The sequence below is a fragment of the Penaeus chinensis genome, chromosome 9, assembly GCF_019202785.1.
Source record: "Penaeus chinensis breed Huanghai No. 1 chromosome 9, ASM1920278v2, whole genome shotgun sequence".
Taxonomy (NCBI): domain Eukaryota; kingdom Metazoa; phylum Arthropoda; class Malacostraca; order Decapoda; family Penaeidae; genus Penaeus; species Penaeus chinensis.
The window spans coordinates 31,366,067-31,376,066 of NC_061827.1; the positions used below are offsets into that span (position 1 = coordinate 31,366,067).

Below are 10,000 nucleotides of genomic sequence, written 5' to 3' on the forward strand. Positions count from 1 at the left end.
GAGGACAGTCAATACATGTGCCTGCCCTGTTTTCCTTTGTTATATGTTGATGCTTCTTCATGTTGACCAGGGTAGATTTTTTTATATATTTAGTAACCACTTCAAATTTTATAACCATTGTTTGTTTGTTTGCTTTTAAATTATACGTACGGTTATGCGCGTATGTACGCCACTTATCAAATTTGCTTACGGTAATTTCATTTAATGTTGTCAATGCCGTTCTGACCTTCCAAATGGCTGGCGAGGTTAAAGAAGTCTGGTTTGTGCCCAATATTTCCGTTTGTGTTTCACATTCTGAATATGATCAGTTTTGTTTCGGAATATCTCGCATTCGTCTTAAACTACCACTCAACACTTTCGGTACCTCACATAATTGCTCATTAAACAATAATTGATGCTAGTTGAATTGCAGTGTTTAAATATTGTCTTGTTATATATGTTGTTCTTGGACGAGTCTGCTGCAGAAGGCATTTATAGAATTGGTTTGTTAAACACGGCAAGTGATTTGCAATTCTTACCATTCAGTGTTTTTCACGTGTATAATTGCCAGCATTCTTGTTTATACCCTTTATTTTCTCCAAGACCATTCATGTGTATTTTCTATCATTTTTATTTACTTATACGTTAAATAGCATGTTGGAGTTAGCAATATCTTACCATGACATTAATTAATCAATGAATTTGACGGCGACGCGTTCTGTCCTGAAACAACCTTAACAAGCCATCCCCGGCTTGTCCTGACCCTAACAACCGTTTGGCTTGCAACCTCGGTGTTTGGAGTTGGCGCGTCGCTCATTGGTGCGCACACGTCGAGGCAAGTGCCGGGCCTGCGTCGTGATTGGCTGAGGTCGCACGTAGTGACCAACCAGCGCTTTCGGGAGGCGTGCACGCGGCCGCAGGCACCAACCTGTCACACTTGCCCGGTCGTGCGGGCAGATAACGTGTACGTGTGTGAGTGTTCGTCCTACTTCGAAGTTGTCAGTGAATCGTGACAACACTTTTAAATTGGAAAGTCAGCTATATTGTTGACATGTTAGAAGGATGTTACTACGACTCATGGTGCGTAATGCAGGTACACGCGGTCTTGACTGCATTGTTGCTAGGACGACCATTTTAGCTGCGACGTAATCTTTGGAAGGCTAGGACTTTGTAAAGCAACTTGCTTGTAATTGCCATGAAATACAACCGGTAGACAATTTGTAGGTGACTGCAGCGGCCTTTGATGTCGACCGTATAACTAATTTGTTACAGTTGAGCGTGATAACTAGCCAGTTCCTTAGATATTTATTAAGTGGTATTGTCATTTTTCTTACATGGTATTGCTCAATTGGAATTCGTTCATCGCTATTTGATCTCTTTCCAAAGTATATATAGTCTTACATACCCTCCAAGTGTAGCGTCTTGAGAAAGATGTTCGCGCTCTTTAAATTCCGAGCAAGTTAGCGGCCACCCTATTTAACGTCCCAACACAATCCATGGATTTCCTCGTTATCAGTAACAACCCATAGCGTTTGGACACCGAGAACTTGAACAATGGCCCTGAGAACATATATTATGCAGTTCCCCTTTACATACCTATACTGCTTATGATTCAAAGTTGCCAAACCTTAGGCATGAAATGTGTACTGACAGAGAACTTAAGGTATGATTTTATTTTTAGGGCCAAAAAGAGGCTAGATGGTGAAGACGTGTATGGCAGCAAGATATATTGTACATTTGGTAAGAATTTTGACAAAGAAGGATCCCCAAAAGTAGATAGTAAGTATTACCTTTTTTTTTTCTAAATAAATTTGGAAATTGAAGATACCAAATTTTGAAATTTGGTCATGATAGCAAAAGATTGTGGATATATAAGTACAAATTATTGCACAGTGGTTCATACCATTTTTGTATTTGGTTCTCTTAACATTTTTTCTTGCACCTGCTTCAATACAGTTAAGCACCTTCAGCACCAGATATCGCGGGACAGAGGGCAAGAATCTCTGGATACGTGGAAGCCTGTCAATTCGCAGATATTTCCAAACCCATCCCAGACAGGCATGGGTGACACTGGCACAACAAGCCTGTCATGGAGGGTGAGAGACCCTGTCACTGATTCGGCCCTTCAACCCTATACTGCATTCAAAAGCTATGGCAAGAATCCTGCCTTGTCTTTTTCAGATCAGCATTTCGGATCATGGTAAGGAATGAAGTTCTTACTAGATCGTTTTTTTTTTAATGTGAATGATTTATATAGTTTAAACATAAGTAGTCTGTGGAATTTGCTCTTGTTTCTATGCCTAAAGGCTAAACAAATATTTTGTCATAGTAAGGAGACTAATAAAAGTGATTACTTAGGTAACATGTTCAGTAAGGAATAGGCTTATAATTGATCTTTTGAGGAGTTTATAAATTGTTCATCACGTCTCAGAATTGAGTTTTAGAAGTAAGAATGATTTATGTTTTATCTAAATCTTTTTCAGCCAGCGTGCTTTTAGGAATAACAATTGTCGGATTCAAAGTCAGTCAAGTATGTCTGGATCCAATTCAAATTTTGGTTTGTCTAGAGTTGACTGCAATTCGCATAATGAAGGAAACAGTCGTGATATAGTTCAGCCATTATACTTGGACAAGACCCCAGAGCAGTTCAAGAAAGGACGATCCCAAAGTAAGTATGAGGAGGTTCTCAAATATTTGCAGAAATACTGTACCACCCTATTTTTTTGAATGTCATGGTTGATGGTATTGCATTAAATTTTATCTTGTATTTTAGGAATACAATTTCGGATGAGTTCCCCACCAAGCTTTTCATTCAACACACGAACGCCAGATTCCTATTCATTGGATTCTTCACTTAGGTAAGGTTTTGTTTTATTTTGTGTGTAATTTCAGACTTGCTAAATACTGAAGGTATTAGAAAGTACTATTAGTATTGTTTTTATTTTGAAGTTTATCTAATTATATTCTTTTTATGAATATGAAGGGCAAGAAGTCCCTCTCCTTTGTTATGGAGTGGTATGAGTCCTGTGAAGCCTGTATGGAGCCCTTCCCCTACAGTTGATGCACAAGGACAAATCCTTTATGGACTAAAGGAACTCTCCCTTGGGGAAGGAGGTGTTATCGTAAGTCTTGTCTTTACAGACTTTAAATTACTTCTAGACTGAATGATTGTTGCTTAGTATAAATGGTAAGATGTTAAATTTTGAAGTTACTTCATGTATCCTGCTTTATGAGAAACAATAGATACTGTAATGTTAAAATATGAATAGCACTTCTCTCTTTTTCTTTCTTTTTCTCTTGCTCTTGCTCTTTCTCCCTTTCTTTCTTTCTCATTCCCTGAGCTGTGGCTCACACTCTTTTGGTCTAATATTTTAAAATGCCCTTCCCAGCCAAACTTGTTTGGAAATGGTTTGAGTTGAAAGTGATCCTCTTTTACTCTTCAAAGGGGTTCTGTGCTTCATATGGAAATTCTGATATATTCTTTTTCTTTCTAGGATACAAGTCTAGCTAGTGTCCAGCAAGTCCCAGTAGAATTACAAGTAACAAATCTTGATCAAAACATTGATGCCAGGGAGATGAAACGAATCCTTTTCACAATATTTAGAGATCATGTCATGGTAAGTGGCGTAGTGGAATTTTGCATTTCTCACATATAAAATACCATTTTCAGGGAGATTAAAAATTGTGGAGGCACGAGTCCTTTACATAGTATTGTTTCTTCAAGTTAATGAGTTTATTTTCTCTAGGTATTGCATGTGTCAGTATTTGTTCAATCTGACGGTAACTTGGCTGCTACCTTGCGGGTACCCTCACAGCAAGATGCTCAGTATGCCATTTCTCAACTTCACCGTAAGAAGATTGGTGCCAAGAGGATTATCATATCCTATGTGAATCAAAATCAGCCATCACCTGAATTGAAAAGGTAGAATACTTGCAGTGTGAATTGACATTGTTTGAAGTATTGTTATAGAAGTTGAATTATTGAAGTTTATAATAACATCTTGGAATACATATATATTGTTTAATTTTCAGGTCTAAGGTCATAGCTCTGCTACAGGAAGTTCCTGGAAAAAAGCTTCCTCTTTTCAAGTTTCGTGAGCTCTATGAGAGACGCTTTCATGAAACCATTGGTGTATCAGAAATGTATAACATGCGGGATATAGTAACTGTATCTGATAACAGTACAGGTAGAATGGTCTCCCTTCATCCTGAGTTTCGACACATGAGCTCCCCAATCTTGACAGAGTCGGCTCAAGAGGAAGTAAGTGGCAGTATATCATCCAGATACTGTAAGGTCCATAGTTCTGGCCCTGATGATTCCATTGGTTGGGCAGAACGTGATCAAAGCTCAAGTCTGCCAAATGTAAATATGAATTTGCGGACTTTGGCTGGAAGTATACACTCTTTGCTTCAGTCCCACTCTGGTTCACTCCCACTGGCAAGCTTGGTAGACTGTTATGAAGCAGAAATTGGCCCTGTTGATGAAGCAGAGGATGGTGTACCTTTGGAACACTTGGTCTCCTGTTTGCCAGGAGTGTGCATAATGACTGCTACTGGTGGTTTCAAATATGTGCAGTGGGTTGAGAATAAAGTAACAGATGAAGCTGAAGAGCTAGCCCGATGCGTGAGCCCTCCACTTGTTGGACAGTTGGCACTCTTTTCAAGAGAATTAGTAGATCTCCTTAAAACTTTCCCATACTGCCGTTTACCTTTTTCTCGTTTCATACCAGCATACCATCATCACTTTGGCAGACAGTGTAGAGTAGCTGACTATGGATTTACCAAGCTTGCAGACCTATTTGAAGCTCTCCCTCATGTTGTGCAAGTTTTGGGGGAAGGAAATAAACGCATTTTGACATTGGCACACAAAGCTCAGATCAAAAGGTTTTCTTCAGATCTTTTGAGGGTATTAAAGGGCCAGCCAACAAAAGCCATAACACTTGAGGCTTTTCCAGCTGCTTATGAAAAGGCATTGACAAGAACATGGAATGTGATTGATTATGGAGTATGTGATGTTGAGGATTTGCTGACTGAAGTTAGTGAAACGACAGTGATAGTCACTCGATCTGGCACTGAGACTACAATTGCTATTCCAAAGCGTGAACAAACTCCCGAAGAAATAGAGCGAACAAGACAGTTTGCTGCCGAAGTTGTTGAGTTACTTCGGCACTCTCCACAATGCAAAATGCAGTTCAATCGTTTCATTCCAGCATATCACCACCATTTTGGAAGACAGTGTAGGGTGGCTGACTATGGGTTTAGTAAGCTGATTGAACTATTTGAAGCCATTCCAGATGTCCTTCAGGTAAATGTTAATCCTGCCATTGTGTATGCAAGTTTTAAAGTCTAATGTATGTTATTGAAGATTGAGAAATTGAGTACATATGATAATGCATAGAAATAGTAATGTTTGTATATTTAGGTCTATGATGATGAAGAGGATGGAGAGAAGCAGTTGCAACTGGTCGAAAGAGAACGTGTCCGTGTACTAGGAGATCAAGTGGGGGCAGTGGTAAGAGGTGCTCCTAGGCAAGCTATCAGGATTTCTGCTTTAACTCAGGTCTTCACTCGTTATTATGGGTATTCTTTGAAACCCACCCACTATGGTGCTAACACTTTGGAAGAGCTTATCGGAAAGCTTAGAAATCATGTGAAAGTAAGTTCAATGGGTCGGGTATTTACTTGCAATACTTTTTAAAATTTTAAGCAAGTGCATTATCATTAAAAATGTATCCTTTTAGTATTATGATTTACAATTGATGACCTGCACAATTCTAGCTGGTGGAGACAGGTGATGAACCTGTAGTTGCCCTTGTTGACCGAGGGTATGTGCATGAAATCTTGGTTCGAGCACGTAAACTTCTGTGGGAGGACTCCAGCTGCAGCTATCCCCTAGATAAATTTGTACAAATTTACACTGACCGTTATGGCCATCCTCCAAGCATAGAAGTGATTAGACGGGACTTGGAAGATGTACTTGTGGTAAGTTTCTAGCTTTCATTTTTGCTTATTACTCCAGCCCTCCACCCCATACATTCCATGTGTGTGTAATTTGTGTATTTATGGATATGTTTATATTCTTCTAATAGAAGTAGGATCTAAAATTGCCCCATTTGCAATTTATTTAGATTGAGGGTGAAGGGGAAGAAGCCAAGGTTAACCTGGTGCCACTACAGATGTTTGCAAGAGATCTCTTGACACTTCTCCATGAAGCAGGGGGACGTATGCTACTTCTGAATTTTGATACAGCCTATCTTGACCGTTTTGGTAAGTTCTCAGCCATTTTTAGCTTTTGATCAGATATGTATTACATGCTCATGATAAATATTATGTGGTATTGGACTTCAGAATCTTTTTGACTATTATTCTGAATATCTGTTTTTTCAGGTGTTGCTTGTCGTCCAGCAACTTATGGTTTTCCCAATATAGTAGCCCTTGTTCAAGCTCTAGGAGATTTGGTGGCAGTTAGAGGTCGTGGAACGAAAAGAATACTTGTCTTAAACAGGGACTCTGCTCCTTCCCCTCCTAGTTTCCACATTCCTTCATCAAGGTGAGTAAATTGTTTCCATTTTGGAATATTCACTTGTCTTTCCTGTCAATCTTTTACAAGATAATTTATTACTTATTATTTTTTTTACTTTGGCAGTTCATCTTTCTATGGAGACAATACTGAGGGTGCAAGTGCCAATAGTGATACCAAGCCACCACCTCCCAGTCATCTTCCTCCTCCAAATAAGGTCACCCCACCTCAGCAGTGTGATTACCAGCGCTATATACAAGGTTTTTGTCAAACTAATAAGATTTACCAAATTACTTCAGTCATTTGTGTTTGTGCCAATATCCATATGGAGCTTGTGGGAAGAGAAGGATCAATAAAGGGATGGGAGTATTGAAACCTTGTGGATGTTTGGAATAAAACTTGCCCAACAGCTAGAAAGAAAAATTGCAGCAGGGTTAGAAACCCCAGTTGTTGATGGGCTTTACCTAATTGTAGCAATTAGTAATACCTATTCATTATCTAGAAACAGAACAATATGGTTTTGATGTGAAAACAGCCTAAAAAGGAAAATTTTAAGGTAGAGCAGTAATATAGTGTATGAATAAACAAATATTTGGCAGATGCTTGAAGTGAATGAGTAAATTTTGAAGATCAGTTTCTTCCCAAGCAAGATTATTTATCTGGCACAAATTTCAGCCATAAGGTCAAAGGATCAGGAGGTTAAAGGCCACAGAAGTGGTCACCCAGAATCACTATATCTGTTTGTGTGAAGAGCTTCAGAGATTTCTTCAAATTTGTAGTTGCTCTAAACTAGAACTTATTTATTAGGTGTGAATTTGGATTTTAAAGTCAAAGCAAGGTTGACCATAAAAGAAAATCAGATTTCACAATTGTAATGTATGGATTGAACAATGACTCTATGCAAAATAACTGTTTATATCTTGCCTCTTTAAGATTTTCCCAAACAGGCCTAGCCAGAAAGGTTTGTAGATGAAATACTTGTTCATTCAAACACCCTCCATCATGGTCCAAGCAAGCTAAAAGATTAACAAACCTTTTTACAAATGCATGAGATGGCATTACATTATTCAGGTTTTTGTGGGAAAGACCATTTTTTTAATACATTTAGTTACATTGTTATTTTATTTATTATTCTAGTCTTTCTTATTCTCATTATTATTATTCTTACTATTTTCTTGTTTATTATCCTTTTTCTTGGTCCTTTATTTTTTTATTTTTTTTATTATTCATAACCAGAGCAGTGTTATCAGTCCATTATCACATAGGATGATGATAAGTCTTTGAAATGCCCTACCCCAGTAGTTACATCTCTGAAGCTCATGGGATCGTGTTTTTGTTTATTTATTTTATTTGCTTTTTCTTATTTATAATTTTTTTTACTTGAACATTGTTTTAGAAGTTATGCCTCCTTGTCTTTTGAACAGTAGTATATAGTGGGTGTAGGGTGGTTTTAGGCAAGTCATTTGGGACCTTTTTGACTTTTTGCTAAACAGATCTTTGATCTTAAAACTCTGGGCAGAAAATGCTTCTGTGCCAAGTTGGCACATTTCTCATGCTCATGAATTTGATCATAGACCAAGTTGTTAGAGATGTATATTAAATCTGCATTGGGCTTCATGTACTTTTGTCACTGTAGTGCATTATTTAGTTATTTGGAATGTATAAATTTAGGCATAATTTTGTCTAACCTTTTCCTTTTGCAGAAGCTAATTCAAACAGTCACTTAATGATGGGAATGAATGCTCCGACACCCCATCCCTCCTACCAGCCTTCATCACCTGTGGTATGTCCTGTCCCTTTCAACATAGTTGTACACTCATGGATTTTCATAGGTTCAGTCTACCATGTCATTTTAGTGAAGGGAAATATGCTATAAACCAGAGAAATTGGCAGCATTTAAATGTAAATTTTTACCTTTTACATTCAACAGTTTTAGTCTATGAATGTCAAACCTTTGTTTTCCATTTTAAAGGTTTATCCTGGCTCTCCAGCACCAACAGGGGGATCAGTCATGTGGGGCCAGATGTGGTCTCCTCAGTACCCAGTTATGCCCCCACTGTCCCCTGCTCACTACATGGTAAGTGCATATATATATTGTTAACCCATTCGCCCCGGATTTATGTTCTGTCCCCTTTAGTTTTTGGTGAATTTTGTTACATACAGATGGCTCCACATGTGCTCAGCCGGCAAGGAGTCTATCAGTAGGCCCTAGTTGCCGATCCTAATTTCCCCATTCCTTGAATTGGCGGGAATGTTAATACCATTGCTATCGATACTGTTATTGTTATTGATGTTATGATTATTTATTTGTCATTAAAATATTTTAGACAATGAAATGATACAAAAGACCCTTTCTTAAAGTGAAAGAAAAGGATAAACAAGTGAGATAGGTAGTTTCTAATAATAGGCTATTTGGTGATAAAGAACTTGTAGAGCCATCTGTGTAAATACAATAAATAAACGTGTATTACAGTGGGCATGGCATGTATTCTTGCCACATGGGGTGAATGGGTTAAACAAAGGAGGAGGAACTTTTTAAATTTTGTTTTTGAGTGATTTTCACAACTGAATTACGATGAAAAGGAGAATTGTATGCATGGGATGAAACGCATTTCCATGTTTAGGTGCCAACACTTCCCATGAGTTGGGGAAGCATGCCAGCCTCTCCTGCTGGTCCTTTGGGATCTTCCACTCCCCCAGCCCCATTGCTGGGCACCATGGCACCCCCGATCTCCATACATATGCTCGATGAGCTCTCCAAGCAGGTACAGTCTGCTGATGTAAAGCAGCCTCATGTTAGGGCATGATGACTTGACCAATATAAGTCTTGAAACAAAATTGGGGTTGCCCTGGTGGTGGGATTCGTAGTCCAGCAAATTTCTGTAGATGATTCAGTCCAGCACGCCAGATCTCATGGCTAGTAATTAGTAAGAGAGCCGTCCTTATTTTCTTTGAATGTACTCGAATGCCGTATGAATTTTTTTTTATATAATTAATTTTTTTTTTTTTTTTTTTTTTTTTTTTTTTTTTTTTTTGAGGCTCTAATATTCCCTTTTCTCCACCACTCCACTTCATCAAGGTGTTCTGCATCCGATTACATTACACTATACTAACATTTACCAAAGGAATGGCACATGATATTAAGTAATAGTTATATATTTTATTCATGACAGTGGTTATATAATGTGAAGTAACGTAAGTCGTGTAGTAATGTTCTTACCATCCCCACCAACACTGTTTATGGCTCCCTGACCAAGCGTTAAACCTAGGTCACTCCGGGTATGAAACCGGACGGCCAGCACTAAATCAACCATGCCACATGATCCACTAAAAGGAGTGTGCAACTAGGATCTAACTAGGTCCATAGACATTACCTATCTACTCATACATAAGTAATGATAGTGAGGTTTTACATACACTCCCTGTGGGCATTTAGTGGTAATTGACTTGGTGCATTTGACTGGATTCGGATTTCTGAGTTGTATATATGTGAAAGATGTA

At 38.4% G+C, this 10,000-nt stretch overlaps 1 protein-coding gene across 5 annotated transcripts in view; it reads left to right on the forward strand.

Moving 5' to 3' along the window:
- Positions 1–10,000, forward strand: part of LOC125028889 (meiosis regulator and mRNA stability factor 1-like) — a 41,262-nt gene that overhangs the window by 24,365 nt on the left and 6,897 nt on the right. For 4 of the 5 annotated variants that reach the window (XM_047618481.1, XM_047618482.1, XM_047618479.1 and 1 more), the window contains exons 8-23: positions 1,661–1,758; positions 1,936–2,179; positions 2,463–2,647; positions 2,753–2,837; positions 2,963–3,101; positions 3,474–3,596; positions 3,726–3,901; positions 4,012–5,284; positions 5,402–5,635; positions 5,758–5,961; positions 6,108–6,246; positions 6,367–6,529; positions 6,626–6,759; positions 8,203–8,282; positions 8,472–8,576; positions 9,124–9,264. In XM_047618481.1, coding sequence (XP_047474437.1) covers positions 1,661–1,758; positions 1,936–2,179; positions 2,463–2,647; positions 2,753–2,837; positions 2,963–3,101; positions 3,474–3,596; positions 3,726–3,901; positions 4,012–5,284; positions 5,402–5,635; positions 5,758–5,961; positions 6,108–6,246; positions 6,367–6,529; positions 6,626–6,759; positions 8,203–8,282; positions 8,472–8,576; positions 9,124–9,264 — 3,523 coding nt within the window. The remainder of the gene's footprint in view (positions 1–1,660; positions 1,759–1,935; positions 2,180–2,462; positions 2,648–2,752; positions 2,838–2,962; positions 3,102–3,473; positions 3,597–3,725; positions 3,902–4,011; positions 5,285–5,401; positions 5,636–5,757; positions 5,962–6,107; positions 6,247–6,366; positions 6,530–6,625; positions 6,760–8,202; positions 8,283–8,471; positions 8,577–9,123; positions 9,265–10,000) is intronic. The other variant, XM_047618483.1, reaches the window with a different exon arrangement.